The 19,863-nt window shown below is 37.0% G+C and overlaps 1 protein-coding gene across 1 annotated transcript in view; it reads left to right on the top strand.

Annotated features, from left to right (window-relative positions):
• Positions 1-19,863, top strand: part of LOC138834036 (sodium-coupled monocarboxylate transporter 2) — a 56,838-nt gene that overhangs the window by 1,692 nt on the left and 35,283 nt on the right. Inside the window, exons 2-6 of the mRNA XM_070032707.1 lie at positions 7,248-7,313; positions 8,657-8,708; positions 9,456-9,523; positions 14,613-14,767; positions 15,281-15,421. Of these exons, the coding sequence (XP_069888808.1) occupies positions 7,248-7,313; positions 8,657-8,708; positions 9,456-9,523; positions 14,613-14,767; positions 15,281-15,421 (482 nt within the window). The remainder of the gene's footprint in view (positions 1-7,247; positions 7,314-8,656; positions 8,709-9,455; positions 9,524-14,612; positions 14,768-15,280; positions 15,422-19,863) is intronic.

Below are 19,863 nucleotides of genomic sequence, written 5' to 3' on the forward strand. Positions count from 1 at the left end.
AACTAGTATATGTCTGAGACAAGCAGAAAAGGTCAGATAAGTTGATGTTAGGGAAATGAACCCCAAGATAACTATTCAAATTTTTTTCTTTCTTGCGATTGTTTCTAACATATTTATAAGATGATTTCTTCGTTGCTTCTTATGTCCCTCCTCCACGGTATAACCCCTGCTTTCATTGTATTTGATGTTGGTATAATTTATGGAGGGGAAGGGAAAAAACAAATCGTTTAAATAGGGATACAATGGACCCATTGCAACAATGAGAGGTACAAGTCGTTTTGTCAAAAATGAACTTTACAACTTTGGCTGGGGGGGGAGCTAGTTGGGGGGGAGGAGATGGGAAGGGATGAGAAGGGATGGGAAGGGGAAACAAAGGAGGAGGCAACAATGCTTGATAAGAAATGTACTCATTACCTTGCCCATGTAATTGTAACCCCTCTGTACGGAATTTTCACAATAAAAAAAATTAACTGGAGTTGGTATATAACTTTATAGGCATTTATTCAATAAATATTCATTCAGCATTTACTATGTCGTAGGCAATCTGTTAGACCCTGGAAACATGGTATAAAACCTGTCTTTAGAAAGACCTTGTTGTAGAGAAGGGCAATCACAAGTGCAATGCATAAAAGGTGATGGGATATTTAACTATTTTCCAAGTGATTCCCTGGGTATTTCACATGTAACTCATTTGACCATCTAACAACCTTCTAGATGCCTATCATTAGCTTTAAAATGATGACCTCTAAAGATCGAGACAGTCCATCGAGGCGTGGTTGAAGATAACAAACTTACACCATTTACAGCTTACGGGGGTCTGCGACTACCTTGTCCTGGGCTAGATATCCAGAACCAAGAGCAGCCTCCACCACCAAACCTCCAAGCCTCCAAGAAGCAGCCCTGACCTTTATTAGTGGGTCTGCAAACCACCAAATCAGTCAGTCTGCAAACCTCCAACCCCAGACCTCCAAAGCTCCAAAACTCCAAAGGACCCAAGGGGAAGGCCTGTTCCTTTCTTCCCTTCCTCCTTCTCTGCAGGCCTCTCCACTCTCCACAGGCCTACCCTGCTCTGCTCAGGTAGGCCCCTCTTTCCTGCTTTTCCCTCCTGCTGTCTCTCTCTGCACTCCCTCTCCACATTCTTCATTCTACCTGACCTCCCTACTCCCCTCTCCATTGCTCTCTACCCTCCTCTGCTCCTACAGGACTCACCTTTTTATCTGTCTGATGGTTTCCAACTGGCATTCGTGCTCCTCCCCCAAGCTGCCCACCGTCCAATCACTTCTTGACAGCTCACCATGTGGGGCTCGATGCCCCACCCCCTCCAGAGCACACCCCGCCCCTTTCCAGTGTCATGCCCCACCCCTCCGGTGGCATGCCCCGTGGGGTGATGACATCAACCTCTCAATGCCCCGCCCACTCTGGTGGCCTGGTCCTTGGGGTGGTGAGGTTCACCTCTTGATGCTCTGCTCCCTCCAGCGGGCCAGGCCACAGGGCCATGCTGATGGGGTCCCACTGGTTATTACACTACTCCTAATTAATACAGTTTAATAAAAGTGTGAGGCACGTATAATTAACCTGTTCAATAGCATCTATCTCTCAAGTGAGAGTTTCTCCAACTCAGGTAATCTAACTTTTGAGAATTTTTATTATTCTATTATTATATCCTACATAGGACAATGAAGAAGGAAGACATTTGATGAGATTTTTAAGTCCTATGCCATAATGTAACCTTGCAGAAATTATTAGTATGTAGTAAATAGTGTGTTATAATAATGGACCATGGAGCATACGGTGCAATATTTCAACGGTTTTTTGTGTCCTATGCATTCAAGCCATCTGATATCCCTGCTCCCCTTTTGCTAAACGTCATCATTTGTAGTTAACATAACAAGCAGAGTTCCTCACATATATCCATAAGGGTGGCATCTATTCAGTGGAACTCGACCTGCGCACAACCTAGATCTCACTTTTCACCATTATCCCCTTTGCTCCCTCTTCTCCAATATACCAATTTCTTTGCTATCTCCCAACCTGCCAGTTACACTCCTACCTGGGGACCTGGGCATCCTATTCTTCCATCCTGGGAGTTCTTTATTTTTCTGACTCAATCCTTTGCTTTCTTTGGTTTTCCACTTAAATATTTTGTTATCATGCAAGTTTTACTGGACCATCTCCAATTAACTATAGACCTTCTCTGCTAAAACTAGCATTCCTCTATTTTGTCAGTATAATATAAAGCTTAAAAATCTCAAACTTACTTGGTCAATAGCTGCATGACTGGGGAAAATTTCTTCTCTCAACCTGTTTTTTTAATCTGTGTGAAATAATGATAGCAATAAAATTTATCTCAAAGGACAGCTGTAAGGAGTAAATGTTGCTATGTTGATCCTATGTCAGAGATTGTGTTATTGGTTGCTATCCTCATATGTAAAATACTCTACAGCATCTAGGGTTTCTTTTGTTTTATTTTTTTTTTTTACATCTTTCATTCTCCACTCAAAGGTATGCCTTTCAAGTATCCTTTTTAGTGCTAACCACTAAAATAGGTAAGTCATAGTTCCTTACTTCTTGAACCTAGGCTGGTTCTATGATTTGCTTGGATGAATAGAATGTCATAAAAATAATGTGAGTATGGGACATAGTCCTCAGGAGACATGTCCCTTCTGTGTTTGTTCTCTGGGAATGAGGCCCTGGTATTGCTGTGTAAGGAAGCTGGCACAGCGGTGTAGCCTCTGGAACCTGAGGTGACCCACAAAAAAGAATGTACTAGCTAGTAGACAACACACTGGCAGACCTAGGAGAATCCCTATTACTCCTCACTCAGTTCATCTTGCAGTTGACTGCAGCCAACTGGTGCCCTGGTGAAATGAGTAGAAGAACTGCTAACTTCAAAGCTGTACAAAATATTCATTCTTTGGTGTCTGACCCCATCACTTTGGGAATGTTATACAGAAATAGACAAGTGGTTAAACGCCTCAATATGCAGTGGAACCCAGACCTCATGATGCCCTCTCTGTTATTTTATTACTGCTCTGGCCCGTGTCAAGGCACAGAAATTGTTCTCACACTCATGCTATAACTTAGGCTTAGCTCATTTGAAATATCATATGTTATAGTTATTTATTCATGGATAGTTTATAATTAGTCTCCTCATACTATTTTCACTCCAGTTAAGATTATTTTCTTCTTTTCTTTTCCATGGATTGATTAATGCAGCCTCTTGCTATTAGCATTAGTTAATAAATGAAAATCTCATTTCTAATGAACTTCTTAAACAAGATAGCTTCTGAAATACTTAATATTTCTCAATTTATTATAATGATGACGTTTTCATTTCAGTATTACTTCTTCTGAGTGATCTCTGAGCCTTAATTCATTATATAATTTTCTGTAAATTGCTTTTCTTTTTATTTCTTTCTATTTACTTTTTATTTCTCCCTTACATTATGTTTGTGGTCATTTTCTAATCACGTTTATATTTTGACAAATTAGGTGTTTTTTTTGTAAGATAATAGTAGTGAAGGGAGCCATGTGCCACGGACTCATGCCTTTACTGCTCGCAACTAAGAAATCTGACATCTGAGGATCACAGTTTAAAGCCAGCCTGGGCAGGAAAATCCATGAGTCACCTATTTTCAATTAGTCACAAAAAATTCAGAGGTGGATCAGTGGCTCAAGTGGAAGACCACTAGATTTGAATAAAAGTTCCGGGACAAGCCGGGCAGCAGTTCCTCATGCCTATAATGCTAGCTACTGAGGAGGCTGAGATCTGAGGATCGCAGTTCAAAGCCAGACAGGGCAGGAAAAGCTGTGAAACTCTTATCTCCAATTAAAAAACCACCAGAAAAAAAAAAAGCAGAAGTGGCACTGTGGCTCAAGTGGTAGAGTGCTAGCCTTGAGCTGAGGGACAGTGTTCAGCCCTGGAGTTCAAGCCCCATGACTGACCAAAAAAAAAAAAATCTGGGACAATGACCAGTCCCTGAATTCAAGCCCAGGACTGACAAAAACAAAACAAAAAACAACAAAAATAGTTTTGAATACTATTTCAGTATAGTAATTGGTGTCATAAAATATTTTTGTAAAACATCTAGACATTTATAATTCTAGCTACTTGGAAAGATGAGAATGAGAGGATAATTATTCAAGGCCAGCCTGGGTAGAACTATTTGGAAAATTCCTTCTCATCCCATAAGTGTGCACAATGACACATACCTGTCCTACCAAGCTATACAAGAAGATGCAATTGAGACAATACTAGTTCCAGGGTAGCCCACACAGAAAAGACTGTGAAAATCCTTCTCCATTGGAGGGAAGTTGGACACAATGGTGCATACCTGTGATTCTAACTAAAATGGAAAGCCTAAAAATAGGTGGATCATGGGTCAGGCCTGTTCCTGGGTGCAAATCCCATCCTACAAATAATCACAAAAACAATGCTAGAGCTTTGCTCAGTGGTACTGTGCCAGCCTATCAAGAGCAAGGCCTGAGCTCAAACCCCAGCACTGTCCATTACTAATTGCATGTCAAAAATAATTGTAGTACTGCTGCAATAGTAGACTGTTGATGCAGGGGTTAAATTGTGAGTCTTCTGGCATAATGTTGATGGTGATAAAAGCAATAAGACAGTAAAATGGGATATATTTCAATTGGGTATTTGGAAACTAAGATGTGGACACCAGGATTCTTTAAGGAATTCACCACGTAGAGTAAGAGGGAAGGAGTATGAAGAATAGATTTGTGTTGACTGGGCTTATGCCAACATGAGAAGAGGAGCTGCTATATCCTCTGCTAGGAAAGAGTATTTCTGTATCAAATTTGAGGTCTTGGAAATAATCTGTCATGATGGTGTTAATTGCCATTCTTGACCACTTGAAAGCTAAGCATGTAATATGAAATGTTTTTGTGGAACTTCTCTATGTACTTTATAATAGTTTATAAATCTATCAATGATGACCATAATTGAATGAGTGACTAAATTGGAAGAAAGTGCACATATATTCTTTTAGATTTAGAATTTTCGAGTTGAAATAGTCTCTCTCGTTTCAAGGATTAAAAAAAATAGAGGGCTGGTTTTACCAAGTGAGATATCAGAAAATTTTATAGTAAAATTCCAGAAATCTGACTTCTCTCTTATCTTTCTTCACTACCATTTCCACTTATCTAAGGTCACAGAGATGACTGAATTAAATGAAACTAAACTGAGAACAACAAAAAGAAAACATTGCCTCCCACATTCAGTTTTTCCAGCTTTGAGAAATAGTTTCAGCTTTCCCAGATATCATGAGCTCCTTAGTCCCCAAAGCCAATACTATCTATTTTAATTTTTGCTATAATAGTTTCTCATTTATAGTGTCAAATTTTGTTGACTCTTCTAAATTGCAATATAGCAGACCACTCCAAATTATATATCTCATTATAGCTATTGTATGTGCTCACAGTTTTGTAAATCAGCAATTTAGCAGAGAGCTACTAGATCCCCAATACAGTAAAGAATTCTGGTTGGCTTGCTTGGGACCATCTATGTGACTGCCATCAGAATGCTGGCAAGAGTTTTGCTAGTCTAGGGGAACAAAGACCAGAGAGCTCCTCTATGGAATGCTTGGTCTCTGTTTGCTGTCATGGGTTCATTACCTGATGGAAAATAGTTTTTTTTTCAGTACGAGGACACACCTCATCATAGACACACTTTAAAAACCCACTTTGAATTGTGTCTACTGGACATAGCATCATCTTAAGTTGAATTTCCCCAGAAAAAATATTTTGAATATTATTACTTTTTGGATATCAGTGTTTGAATGAAATCACTTTGGAAAATTGACTTCAGTTCTCACCTATGCATTCCAGTAAGCAAGAAAAAAGAAGTGGTGAAATCAGCCTTGGAAAGAAAGGAAGTTATGAAAGGTGCACATTAAAGAATAACAGGAACTCACTCCCACGAGGGAACTCTGGGGGAAAGTATAGAATATTCCTCAGGGTAACCTCCCTCAAAGAATTCATAGAAGTTTTATTTTTTAATCCAGGTCACTTGTTATTATGCTTCTGGCCTATATCATGGCTGAGTGAGACCCTTGCCAATAATCACATACACGTAGATGTCATTGTTCTCAGTAAGTGCCACTGATCTCTGGCTTCTGCAGCCATGCTAGTTCCTCACAAAGATCCCACTATCTTGCTAGCCCTGTGCTTGGATTCTTTTCGTGTGTATGTTAGAAAGAGGAATGCATAGTTTGATGGGGGTAAACTGACCTTCCCAAGTGCATGCAGTGGGGACTAAATCTATCTTTACCACCAATTTTGCACTACTTTCAATTTTATATTTGAAAATCTCAACTCTTCATTTACATTTCCTACCTTTGTGGGAATATCTTATGGTTCCTTCATTCTAGTATTTACTAGAAGGTTTCCCCTGAATTCCAGCCTCCCTAGAGTTATGATGACCCTTGGCCTGCGAATGTGAGGCATCTAACAAGGCAATTGATGAAAAATAGGCTAATGTGAAGTGCCAAGAGCCTTTGTTTCAAACAAGGGTCCATTTGACTCCATGATTTCTTGTGGAGAATAAATATTGTGAATGTAGCAGTCTGACTGAAAGCAGATAGGTATAGTATAAAAGTATAGTCAGACATCAGAGGTTTTAGAATACCAAATTTGAGATGTACTCTTTTCAGGAACTCAACCATAATATTGAGGGAAAAAGTGGTGTGAGGATCCAGACTCTTAAGAATCAGCATGTCAGACACAGATTAATGGAATAGAAGAGTTGATGTGTCAGAAATTTGCTAATGGAATAGATGGACATGACTTAGTATGAAGGATCCCATATAGGGGGCTTATAGCAGTGGTCTAGAAGCAGAAAAAGGACATAGCTAAATTAGGGGTAGAAGAAATATGAAAAGAAAGAATGGATCCAACTGTCTATCTTTCCTCTTGGCAGAAAATAAGAAGGCCTGGATCAAAATAATCACTATTTTCTTTTCTCCAATCAAGATGACAAGCAAGATGGAGATTTGGGTTTTGATATGTTTGACTTATAACACCTCATGATTTTCCCCTGATGTTTTGCATAAACTCCTAAGTCCAAAACTGCTTTGTTAAATGGCAACTCTTTTGTGCAAGTAAAGATAATATATGTATAGTATATTTGTATAAATTTATAAATTTTTGTATATATATACACAAAAGAAATAAAAGAACAATAATAACTACCTAAAATTCACTTGATGCCTGTTTCTCTTTGCTCCCTCTAGTACTTACAACTACGATTCAACAAACCAGTCCGCATGGCAGCAACAGTCATTTACATTGTGCAGACGGTAAGGAGCAATGGTTGCCGCTGTGGACATTAAGGAGATTCCAGATACAGTTACAGTGCTGTTATATGTGTGGGGAGGAGGGGAGGGGATTAACTACAGACAGAATTCCTGGACTAGCTGCCACTTTCTTCTTCCAAATGTAGCATTTTAGGGTACGTGATTATCTTGAGAGCCATCCACATTGCCTTAGATTTCATGTGCCTGGACTAAAAATAACAAACAGACAATATAAGCCACTAAGGTACTTTCTTCAGGCATATTCTAGTAGTATTTAACTCATATTCCATATTTAAATATGGAATAGTCTGATAACAGTTTTTTTTAACATTTTGAGACCACAATCTCACTGTGTAGCCCAGTGCATGGGAGATTAAAATTCCCAATATTTATGTCCCCACATGCTAAAAGCTATGATTACAAGCATGTACCACCATGTCTGACTGGATATATTTTTAAATCCCTAAACTTAGTTAACTAGAAGTTTCTTTGTTTCTATTCATTTATTTGTGATAGTTTTCCTAATCAAAGCATCATCTTCCTTTTTATGGCTTCTTTACCCTTCAGGGGTTGGGGTACCTTCATGATGTCACAAGCATGCTGCTGGCAATCAATCCATGCATTTCCTACTCTCCACCAAAGACTTACTTCTCTCTTAAGCTGAACTCCCACTCATGCCTGAAGCATGTAAGCAACATGAAAGGAATGCAACTCTACTTGACCTGCTACCAATGTCGGTTTTTAGAAACCCTCTCAGCAATCTGTAGATAGTGGCATTCCATTGAGAATAATGTGATTTCTGACTACATATCTATCAGCATGACAATTATAATTCTGAGAACTAGAAGATGCAACCATTATGCAGATCTCTTCTGTTGCTAATCTTCCTTTGCAGAGTTCTTCGCATCAGTCCTTTCCCATAGCCACTCTAAATTTAGAATTTCAGCAAATGGCTGAAATGTGCATCTACTCTTCAGTAAAGTTTCTTATGAAGTCAACATAAAGCCCATGATGTTGAATGGGGAAACTGGAGCAGGCTGGTAGATCTAAAGCTTAATTTGAAGCTTTTTCTTTTTTTTTAATAAGTATTTTATTGTGAAAAGCTTTTTCTTTTTTGTATCCCTTAGATCTCAATCAAGGCCAGCAGCATTTTAAAATTCCACCCCTCTCCCACTACTTAGTGCTTGCATCTTCTCTGCAATTAACTGTCATGGTGAACAGCTTCAAAATTACAGTAGATAGTAGTGAAATGTTTGTTGAAGAAGTTGAAAGAAAGAAATCTCTACAGGCATCGAAGAATGTTTTCCCTTTTCATTTCTCTTTCTTCACTTTTGTTTCTACCTTAGATTCTCTACACAGGGGTGGTGGTGTACGCGCCTGCTCTGGCACTCAATCAAGGTGAGTTATCAATGAGCATAGACACTTCTTTTGTTCCTAAATTCTCAATTTACAGAAATGTGCATAAAATATCTTGAGCATTGGAAATCAATGCATTTTTTTCTTGATTTTTGCCTCACCAAAGTTGTGTGTTAGTAAACAAGCAGTTCAGATTATCTTTTCATTTGTTTTATCAGCAAAATTATAGCAGCTTAGCTATTTTATATTCATAAGCACAAAGCCAGATAATTTTAATATAGGATCCCTTTCACTAGACATCATGAATTAAATACTCTGAGCCAAGAGTAAAAGGTGTCTGTAATACTTGCATTAATTTGTATAGTTGATGAATTGAAGAGAATCAAATTCTAGAAACACAAATAAAAGAAGACAAAACAAGAAAATAACTTGTGCAATAATATTAAACATATTTCAAGTCCTCATTATTCCATCTAATTAGGCTCTGTGCTTATAATGAGAAGTTGATTCCTCATTAATGTTCAGATTATTCAAAATTATTTAAGCAAACAAAAAATGCACTAAAACAACATTTCTACCAAAGATGGAAGGTATCAAGTCTTAGAAAAAATGTAAGTCTATAAAATTACATTAAATGTATGGACTAGCTTAGAAAATAAAAAGGTAATAACATAATCTTGCTTAGAGCTGAGCAAATTCTTGCCTTCTATGAAGCACTGTAAACTTTCCTCATAAGTTTGCTCTTTTACCTTTTTCAGAGAAACTTAATGTTTTTTTCTCCTTTTTTAGTGACTGGGTTTGATCTCTGGGGCTCTGTGTTTGCAACAGGAATTGTTTGCACGTTCTACTGTACAGTGGTATGTATCTAGCTGTGAAAACAATATTTAGTAGTACCTCCTAATATGAGATAAGAGTAAGCCATCAAAAATCGGCAGAATGGCTGTTCTAAAATAGAATCAAGTCAGCTTATCTGTCATGGTTTCCTGAAAAGGTGCTGTTTTGTTTTTATTTAAAATTCTTTTCAGTACCAACCATTAGGAAGAATTGAGTTCTGAAGTCATGGAAGGAAGTCCTGCCTAATAGGAGATAATTTAATAAAACAATATCTCCATGATCAGAAGGTAGGCCACTTTATGCAATATTTGTTCCTAATAATACTTATAAACCATATGGAATACATTGCTTCATTCTCTAGTAGTTTAACAATAATGTATGGATGGAAGAGCAAGAATATGGTTGGTATTTTTTGCAAATTTTTATTGTTATTAAGTGATTATATAAATTTCACAGTATTGTGTGATAGTGATAGTTAAAGTTACAAACACATTCTAACCTTCATGGGGCAAATTGTCTTTGTTGTGGTCTATAAAGTTTATGAATTCTATGATCTTTGACAATACAGTTATTTCTTCCACATCGGGTGATATGTACATTTCTTTCCTTTTGGTTTGTGTCAGCTGTTTCCTCTTTCCATCACTGCCATTGAGTTGCTTAGTTCATTTTGATCGATGTCCAGTGCAGCTGATGGGTCCCACTGTTGTATGTTTTTCCCTGTTTCCCTCTGTTTCTGTGTCCTCCTCCTAGTTTCCCTCCAATGTGCACATATATTCCATATATCCAGTCAGCAGCATGGGGTCATTTAGTAATGATTTGACCAGATGAGTGGAGGTCCTTTGTTTCTCAAGTCTTGTTGACTTTGTCATATCACCTTATGTTTTGGATTTAACATCCACTTTTCAGGGAGACCATGTGCCATTTGTCTGTTTGCTCTTGGCTTACTTCACTCAATATGATTTCTTCTACTTCCATCAATTTTCCTGCGAATGTCATTATTTTGTCCTTTCTAATGGCTGCATAATATTCCATTGTATATAGGTACCACAATTTTTGGTTCCATTCATCTGTAGTGAGGCATCTGGGTTGTTTCCATATCCTGGCTATTGTGAACAGTGCTGCAATAAACATAGAGGTGCATATAGCCTTGTATTATGGTTGGTATTTTATAAACATAAGAATTCTATAGCTACTTTGGCATTTGTAGATAAGCTTAGATTATATTCAAATCTAAAATCTAATTTGAAGCTTATCTTAATATGCTTTAGAAATTTATCACATACACCCTTCACATATGCTTTGAACATGCTCAGTTTTTAATCAAGTATGTTGTGTGGTGCTTATACAATATTTATATAATTGGTACAATGAGTGGAACCCTAGAATTCCTTGGGCAATTATTGTTGGTCAATGAGTATTTTATTCTTGCAAGTCCTTGCAATGTCTGCTGCTTCTACTTCATCAGGAAACAGTCTAGCAGTAGTTTCAACTCAGTTGGATTCTCTTTCTTTCCTACAAAGAAAAATAGAATAATTTGCATATTACTATATTACACACTATCCATGTATTTTAGCTTCATGCTCATATCACATACACTTGATGTCATAGGCACAATAACCTACAATTTAAAGTGATTTTATATCTCTTTCACACATTTGCAAATCCTATGATTACTTTGCAAAATGTTATTTTTTCCATTCCATTCCCACTAATTATGAATTATCACAAATTTGAGTCTCAGATGAGTCTGACAGATGAGTTATTTTGAGGTACCTGTTCATAGAAGAATGGATGCTAGGTATGACAACATTTGGTGCGCTGTTGGTATTGCTCAGGGTATTATAACCCCATAAATATGTCTTCCCTTAAAATAAAACTTACAAAAACTAATGTAACATAATAAAATATGTTAAATATGCAAATGATCAGAACTAGAATTTGGAAGGCATGATCCCTAGGCAGGAAGCAGGGGACAGATCTGAGAGCAAGTGCTCCTACAGTGGTAGGATTCAGTAATAAGCCTTACACACTGGCAGGACAGAGCAGACTCAAAAACAAACCACATGAGGAAGGATGAGCAAAACACCCACGTCTGTTCTCTCTGGGACAGAATTATTTTAATTGAAAGATGGTGAATAAAGGATAGATAAGCGCAAACTACTTAAAGGTGCAAAAGATACAATTTCAATTTTTGTAATCCAAAATTTGAAAAACTGAAAAATGAAATACATTTGCTTTTAAGCATTTCAGATAAGGATACTTAAACTATACTAGGGATCTAGTTAATTTAGACAGTTTGTAGCACTTGATAATTATCACTTTATAGAGCCTATTATTTTATCATCTGCTTTATATCATTTATAGTAGGAAAGATGTCAATAATAACAGCCTTTGTTATTTATAATTTAAGGATTAAGGAAACGATGCTCTACTTCCTAATTGTAAAACAGTATCATATAGTTTAGAAATAGCAAGCAAATTTAAAAATTTTATAAAACTTCAGTATTGGGAGATCATGGGTTTCCTTAAATTTTCACTGAAAATAGGTTTTGTAAGCCAGGCACTAGTAGCTCAAACTATTAGTCATATCTATTCAGGAGTTTGAGATTTAGAGGATCCTGGTTAAAAATCAGCTTGGCCAGAGAAGTGTATAAGATTTCATTTCCAAAATTACCAGCAAAAAGCAGGATTAGGGAGCATGACCTAAGTAGTAGAGAACCAGCAGAGCAAACTAGTTCAGCAAGCATGAGGCCTTCAGTTCAAACTCTAGTTTCATCACAAAAGAGAAAAAAAATGCATAGCCAAACTTTATGGAATCTCATTTAAATAACTCAATTAAAATGGAAAAGTATGATTTAAGCTTAAAAAATCTTCACAGAATCTCAGCATGAGAAGAAAGCAAGCACAGAAAACGTAGGGCAAGCAGAGACTCAGAAGTCTGGCTGACATGAGATGCCTGCCTCAGTCAGACTAACCTTCCTAAAACAGCCGTTGCTCCACGGCACCTTATTAACCACATTTTCTTGCTGTTCATTCAACCAACTTCTCAGCATACATTTCAAATCTCTCAGTATGTGCATCTTACCGCACATCTGTTTCATCTCTCTTTTGTCACACTAGAGGTATCTCACTTAAATGAAATCTCACTTAAATGAAGTCTCACTAATCTGTATGATCCCCTGAAGTCTCTACTGGGAAACCCATCCAAATGCACACCATGTTGAAAATACCATTGGAGTTGACTTTGAAGGATTATTCCCTCCATCCAAAGGTTCATGACTGGAAGTGCATGTTAAACCCCAAACAATACAAACTGATTATGTACCTAAGGGATATTGGGGGTGAAAAGAAGGACAGAGACAGAGAGAGTTGGTTTTTGAGTCAAATAAGACTTAATAATGACTTTTGATGCATATTTTTGCACTTGTTTCCTTGCATATCTAGTTGATGTTTTTGCAGAGTTTTTCATAACTTCTATCAAACAGTTCCTTAAAACTGAAGACTTTAATATTCTTCATATTACTAGACCCCGAAGCTGAGATTTTAATTAGGAAGTTTAATATTTTTTAAAGAAAATTAAGATTGTACTATCTAGGAGGAAGACAGTAAGGCATTTACTGTTCATCCAAACAGGATTTGAATAAAATCATTAGTATGCCTATAGCAGGAACCTTAATATTTAGTTTTAAGTTAAACTTTAATTTTAAAGAAAAATAATTAATGGGGTGACTCCAGGATCTTCCTCTCAGCTAAAGGTAAAATTGTCATCTCTCCACAGAAGTTCTTGACACTCTGGAGGAGTGAGCTGGAATAGTTCTATTTTTTTAATGTTAAGAATAGCATATCCTTTCATTTTCCAATTGCTTCATTTTCAAAACACTCTTTTTGTATGTCACTTCACTTCATCTTCCCCCGTTTTTTTTTTATCTCAGCTTTAATGTCCTAAAGGCTTCTATATGTGGAATGTTGAAGATTCTTTCTGTTTCTTCTTTCCTTTGGCCTTGGTGCTCTCAACTAGAATTTGACATTAGGAGAACTGGTGTTGACTTCAAGGGATCCTATTTCCTACCATAAGATAGACTTGTAGATTTTTTTAAGCTTCTCAGTGAAAAAGGGTAGTAGTGTTGTAACTATTGCTTGAAACTTGTGTGTTTTCACTATGTCCTGATTTCTACTACTAGATTCATTTTCTTGAAGCTCTGGTTATTTGACCATCTGGCAGCTATTAAATCTCATTTCTCCATGAATATCTAGATCGAAGCTGTCTTCCTAGTTTTTTTCTTATTTTCAGCTTTCTCTGGTTCTCAAAATGTATTCATTGTCACTGGTCTCAAAATATCTCATTAGACTCATGTAACTATCCTTAATTTCCTTCTCACCTTACTGCTTGTATTTAAGGAAGGATGAGTTTTTTTGATTTTTTTTCTCTTTGGATTTGTGTCAACTCCATCAACTTCTTTCTATCTTGTTGATCTTCCTGGGCAAAAGTGGTTGGAATAAAGTTTCCACATCCTTACTAATTAATTATCCACACAACAGAACATCTGTGAAACAAACAAACAAAAAAGGTTCCTCTCATCATCTAACTCATTTAGTTCTGGAGAAATTGTTTTAGTCACATTATTAGGATCTAACTGACCTCTAGAAAATGTATCAATCTCTCCTTTCGGTTAAACACACTTTTGATTGGTATCTAACAGTTTTCTTTCATTTCCTGGGGACTCATGATTCTCCTGCCTTCACCCATCCTGTCCGAACCCTCTCTTGGTTCTCTGTGTATGGAGAATCGCTATTCGTCCTTTGGAATTAGCTAAATATTCACTTCTTAAGACCATGTTCTCCCAGTAACACTCATCACACTTTTCACAATTTAAATTGTATTACCTACCACCTGATAATCACCTTCTCCCATTAGATTGTAAATTCAGCAAAGTTGTTAGGTACTTCTCTGCATTTACCATGTTATCCCCAAGTTCAGCACATCAGTTGACATATAACAGCTCAGCAATTCTGACTGAATAAGTGTGGATAATATCTTTAGTTGGAAAACAGTCTGCAGCTAGAAGGATCGCAGTCCTCATTGGAGACTTCTCAGCATTTGCTCCATTTCAGGGAGGATTGAAAGCGGTGGTATGGACGGATGCCTTTCAGATGGTCGTCATGATTGGGGGCTTCTTATCGGTTCTCATTCAAGGATCAGCGAAGGCTGGTGGGTTCCACAATGTATGGGAGCAAGCCAAAAATGGATCCCGACTCCACGTGTTTGAGTACGTCCATTGTTACTTTTTCATGCTTTATAAAGATGTAAATGCATGCCTTCATCAACTAAAAGTGCTATCGAGGTGCTAACAGAGTGTTTTTGTTCTATATCTTTTTTCCTTTTTGTAATTTTATTTTATTGTAAAGATGCTGTACAGAGGGGTTAGGTAAGGTGATAAGTAAGGTGATAAGTACATTTCTTGTCAAAGATTGTTACCCCTACTTTGTTTCTCTCTACTATCCCTTCCCTCCCCAACAGCTCCTCCCACTCAAAGTTGTAAAGTTCATTTCCAATATAGTGTCTTGTGAGTATCATTGTTACAATGGGTCATCCTGTGTCCTTGTTTCAGCATTTTGTTATTCCCCTTCCCTGCCTCAAATTAGATAAATGTATACACAAGATGCAGGGTACAAAAATCAAAAACAGTGACAACAGGAGATATTCCATAAGGGGAAGAACATACAAAAGAAACAAAAATTCACATAGTACATTAAAAAATCAACTTCTTTCTGTCTCAAAGTTTTGATGTGGATCCTCTCCGACGACACACGTTTTGGACAATCTCAGTGGGAGGAACATTTACATGGCTTGGAGTCTATGGAGTTAATCAATCCACCATCCAGAGATGCATTTCTTGCAAAACAGAAAAGCAAGCTAAGCTGTAAGTTGTTGGTTAAGAAAAGCATTTCATTTTCTCTTACTTTCTAGAGCTCTTAATATGGTTTTTACATGTATAGGAAAGAGGGAGCTCAATGGAGATATTTATTTCACTTTTTCAAAAACTCTTTGAGGCAAACACATTCTCTTATTAACAAAGAAGTGGCAGAACTCTAGGCTAAGCTGAAGTCTACCTGCATTTGTGATTGGCTTTTTTTTATTAAGAAATTACAATGCTTAATTAAGTATGGTGGATAGAAATGCAATGATGATTGGCATTTGTGTTTTGTTCTTAGTTTCTATGATGAGACGACTAATTTCTATTTTCTTTGAAAGTAAAATCTGAATAGGAATGCCTAGTTACTACATGGTGTGGTCTCTTCAGCTATTAATTTTTCATGTGTTAAAAGGTAACTTAAGGAATACTACAGTGTTACTTGTGGTTACAAGGGTTTGAAATCAGGATGTTATATGTGTTAAGTTAGTGTTATAGCATTGAGTGATACCACTGGCCCTTTGTGCTTTAGTTTAGTTTCTTGTACTTTTGCTTGGGCTAGGCTTCAACCTATATCCCCTTAGCCCTGCCTCCTGAGTAGTTGGGATTACAGGTATTCACTGCCATGCTTATCCCACAATATACTTTTTTAAAGAGTTTATTTTAAGGTTCCTTTCTGTCCACATCCCCTCCAGCATCTGTTGTTGTTAGAGTTCTTGATTTTTGCCGTTCTAACTGGAGTGAGGTGATATCTCAATGTTGTTTTGATTTGCATTTCTTTTATGGCTAGGGATGTTGAACATTTCTTCATGTGTCTATTGGCCATCCTTCTTTCTTCTTCAGAGAAGTTTCTCTTTAAGTCTTTTGCCCACTTATTTATTGGGCAGTTGTTTCTTTGAGGATTTGTTGTTGGGGGGTTTAATTTTTTGAGTTCCAAGTATATTTTAGATATGAGACCCTTGTCTGTTGTATGACTAGTAAAGATCTTCTCCCAATCCGTGGGCATTTACCCAAATGTTTACAAACAAGACCACACTAAAGCTACCAGCACAACTATGTTTATTGCAGCATTATTTACCATAGCTAAGATATGGAACCAACCCAGATGCCCCTCAGTAGATGAATGGATCAAGAAAATGTGGTATATATACACAATGGAATTCTATGCCTCCATCAGAAAGAATGACATTGCCCCATTTGTTAGGAAATGGAAAAACTTGGAAAAAATTATATTAAGTGAAGTAAGCCAGGCCCAAAGAAACATAGGTCCCATGGTTTCCCTTATTTGTAATATCTAGTATATGTATGAGTCAAGCAGAAAAGGTCAGATAATGTGATGTCAGGAAAATGAACCCTTAGATGTGTATTTTAATGTTTTTTTCTTTCATGAATGTGTTTCTAACGCATTTATAAGATTATCTCTTTGTTGCTTTGTATGTCCCTCCCCCACAGTATAACCCCTGATTTCACGATATTTGATGTCAGTATAATTTGTGGAGGAGATGGGGAAAAACCAGTTGTTTAAGGATACAGATGGACCTGTTGCAACAATGAGAAGTACAAGTTGTCATGTCCAAAACGAGCTTTACAACGTCGGTGCGGGGGGGGGGGAATGGGGGGGAAGGAGAAGGATTGGGATTGGGATTGGGGGGGATGGGGGAGGCTGGGAAGGGATGTGAAGGGTAAACAAAGGAGGAGGCTGCAATGCTTGGTAAGAAATGTACGCATTATCCTGCCCATGTAATTGTAACTCCTCTGTACAGTATGTTCACAAATAAAATAAAATTAAATTAAAAAAAGAGTTTATTTTAGCAATCAACAGTTCAGAAATTAGACAGCTGGAAACAGAAGCTGTCTGGGGAAGCCACTGCAGTGGCACAGGGCAGAACTTTTACAGCACAGACTCAGAAGTAAAGCAAAAGAATTTTTTTTCTTCTTTTTTTACATTTTATTTTATTTTATTTTATTTGTGAACATACTGTACAGAGGGGTTCTTTTGACTGCTTGCTGTTAAAACAGCTTCCTTATTTAGTTCTTTCTGCTGAAAAGTCCCTTGTGCAATCAGTTGGTTATCATTTTCAGGTTGCCTAGCCTTAGGTTTCAGCCTTCTTTAATTGACAAGTAAAAACTCTAATTAAGCTTCAATTTTATTTGCGAATCAACAAAGTTATAACCTCTTCTGAGACATGTCTTTGTCTGCTAAGAAATCCTACAGGCTCATTAGACATGTTTTCCAAGTTCCTAGATTTCTAAGGACAAGTTAGAAAAGAAAAAAATGTAATGTAGTGTGGTGGTATGGTAAACTGTAATGGGGCTATGGTCTCTCTAACTCAGACCAGGCCTGCTGCCATTGAAGGAAATGGAGGAAGCACAGTTGTATAGCTCCATCAAACATCAAAAGATATTAGGTGCTCTATGGTGGAGACCCAAAAGCATTTCAGTACTAGTTCACAAATGGCGCTTCATTTCAATGCTATTGCCCAAGTCTACAACAACTCTAGCCTGGTGAGGATGCCCTAAACTTTTAGAGAAGAGTTACACTGACTACCTCTTATACTTACATAATTTTTAAACCATTTTAGTATTCTATTTCTTATTTTCACTGAATAAATCATAAAAGCGTCTGGAAATGATTCCAATATTTGATAAGTTGAGTTCCAAATGGAGAATTATGAAGTTATGACATATATGTCTATACATATATATGTATGTATTTGATAACTCAGGAAAGAAGTGAATGCATTATCCATCATTCTGTCATATACTGTTAACATATTCAAATCTTGTTACAATAAAAAAACAGTATAATGAATCACATACACACACTCATGATCATCTCTTTATCAAGCAGCTGCGTTACTAAAAATACATATGACTTTGATCCTGAAATTCATTTGAAGTTAAACCTCATTTAAAATATTGTTTAAAGATTAAGTTGAAAAAAATCTATAAAGAGAAGAATCCTTTGGAGGAGGAGGGAAACATTGATTGTTAATTCTAGCCTTTTGATTATACATATTTCATTTCTTCTCCTTTTTAAATTTTTTAAATATTTTATTATAAAGATAATATACAAAGGGGTTACAGTTACATGAGTAAGGTAATGAGTACATTTTCTATGGAGCATTGTTACTCCCTCTTTTTTTTTCACTATCATCCCTTCCCTCCCCACCTCCCCAACACCTCCTACCCTCTCCTTCAAACCAAAGCTGTAAAGATCTTTTTCAACATAGTGTCTTGTATATCTCATTGTTACAATGGGTCAACCTGTATCATTATTTCAGCATTTTGTTATTTCCCTTCTCTCCCCAAATTTGAAAAATGTATATACAAGATTCAGGGCACCAGAATCAAATACAGTGAAAACAGGGGTTATACTATGGGGGCAAAATATACAAAAGAAGCAAGAAAATCACACAGTACATTAAAAACACCAGCAAGAAAGATAAAACCTCTTGTGTTCCTATCTTGGGGTTCATTTCATTTAACATCATCATTTTTTAGTGTTTTTTTATTGTAAAATTGCTGTACAGAGGTAATGAGTATATTTCCTATTGATCATTATTGCTGCCTTTTCCTTTGTTTTCCCCCTACCATTCCTTCCCTCCCACCTCCACAACTACCTGCCCCCCAAAGTTGTAAAGTTCATTTTCAACATAGTGTCTTGTACATTTCATTGTTACAATAGGTCAACCTGTATCCTTATTTAAGCATTTTGTTTTTTCCCTTCCCCTCCCAAAATTAGAGAAGTGTATATACAAGATACAGGACACTGACCTCAAATACAGTGAAAACAGGGGTTATACCATGGGGGAGGAACATACAATGAAACAAAAAAATCACATGGTACATTATAAATGTTAGAAACAATAGCAAGCAAGGAAAAGATCTTTGTGGTCCCTATCTTGGGGCTCATTTAGCTGAAGTCATCATATATGGTCATATATACATAGCTTTTGACCTCATCTGCTTGTCCTAGACATGTACTAGTTATTGCAAATAAGGGAAACCATGGGACTTATCTTTCTTTGGGCCTGGCCTACTTTACTTAGTATACATTTTTCCAAGCCTTTCCATTTCCTAAAAAATGGGGTGGTGTCATCCTTTCTGCTGGAGGCATAGAATTCCTCTCTCTCTCTCTCTCTCTCTCTCTCTCTCTCTCTCTCTCTCTCTCTCTCTCTCTCTCTCTGTCTGTCTCTGTCTCTCTTTCTCTGTGTCTGTCTCTGTCTCTCTCTCTCTCTCTCTGTCTCTCTCTCTCTCTCTCTCTCTCTCTCTATATATATATATATATATATATATATATATATTACATTTTCTTATTCATCTATTGAGGGGCATCTGGTTTGGTTCCATATCTTAGCTATGGTAAATAATGCTGTGATAAACATAGTTGTGCTGATAGCTTTAGTATGGCCTTGTGTGTGATCATTTGGGCAAATGTCTAGTCTTTG

This window comes from Dipodomys merriami, unplaced genomic scaffold, assembly GCF_024711535.1.
Source record: "Dipodomys merriami isolate MVZ:Mamm:240054 unplaced genomic scaffold, mDipMer1.0.p SCAF_21, whole genome shotgun sequence".
Taxonomy (NCBI): domain Eukaryota; kingdom Metazoa; phylum Chordata; class Mammalia; order Rodentia; family Heteromyidae; genus Dipodomys; species Dipodomys merriami.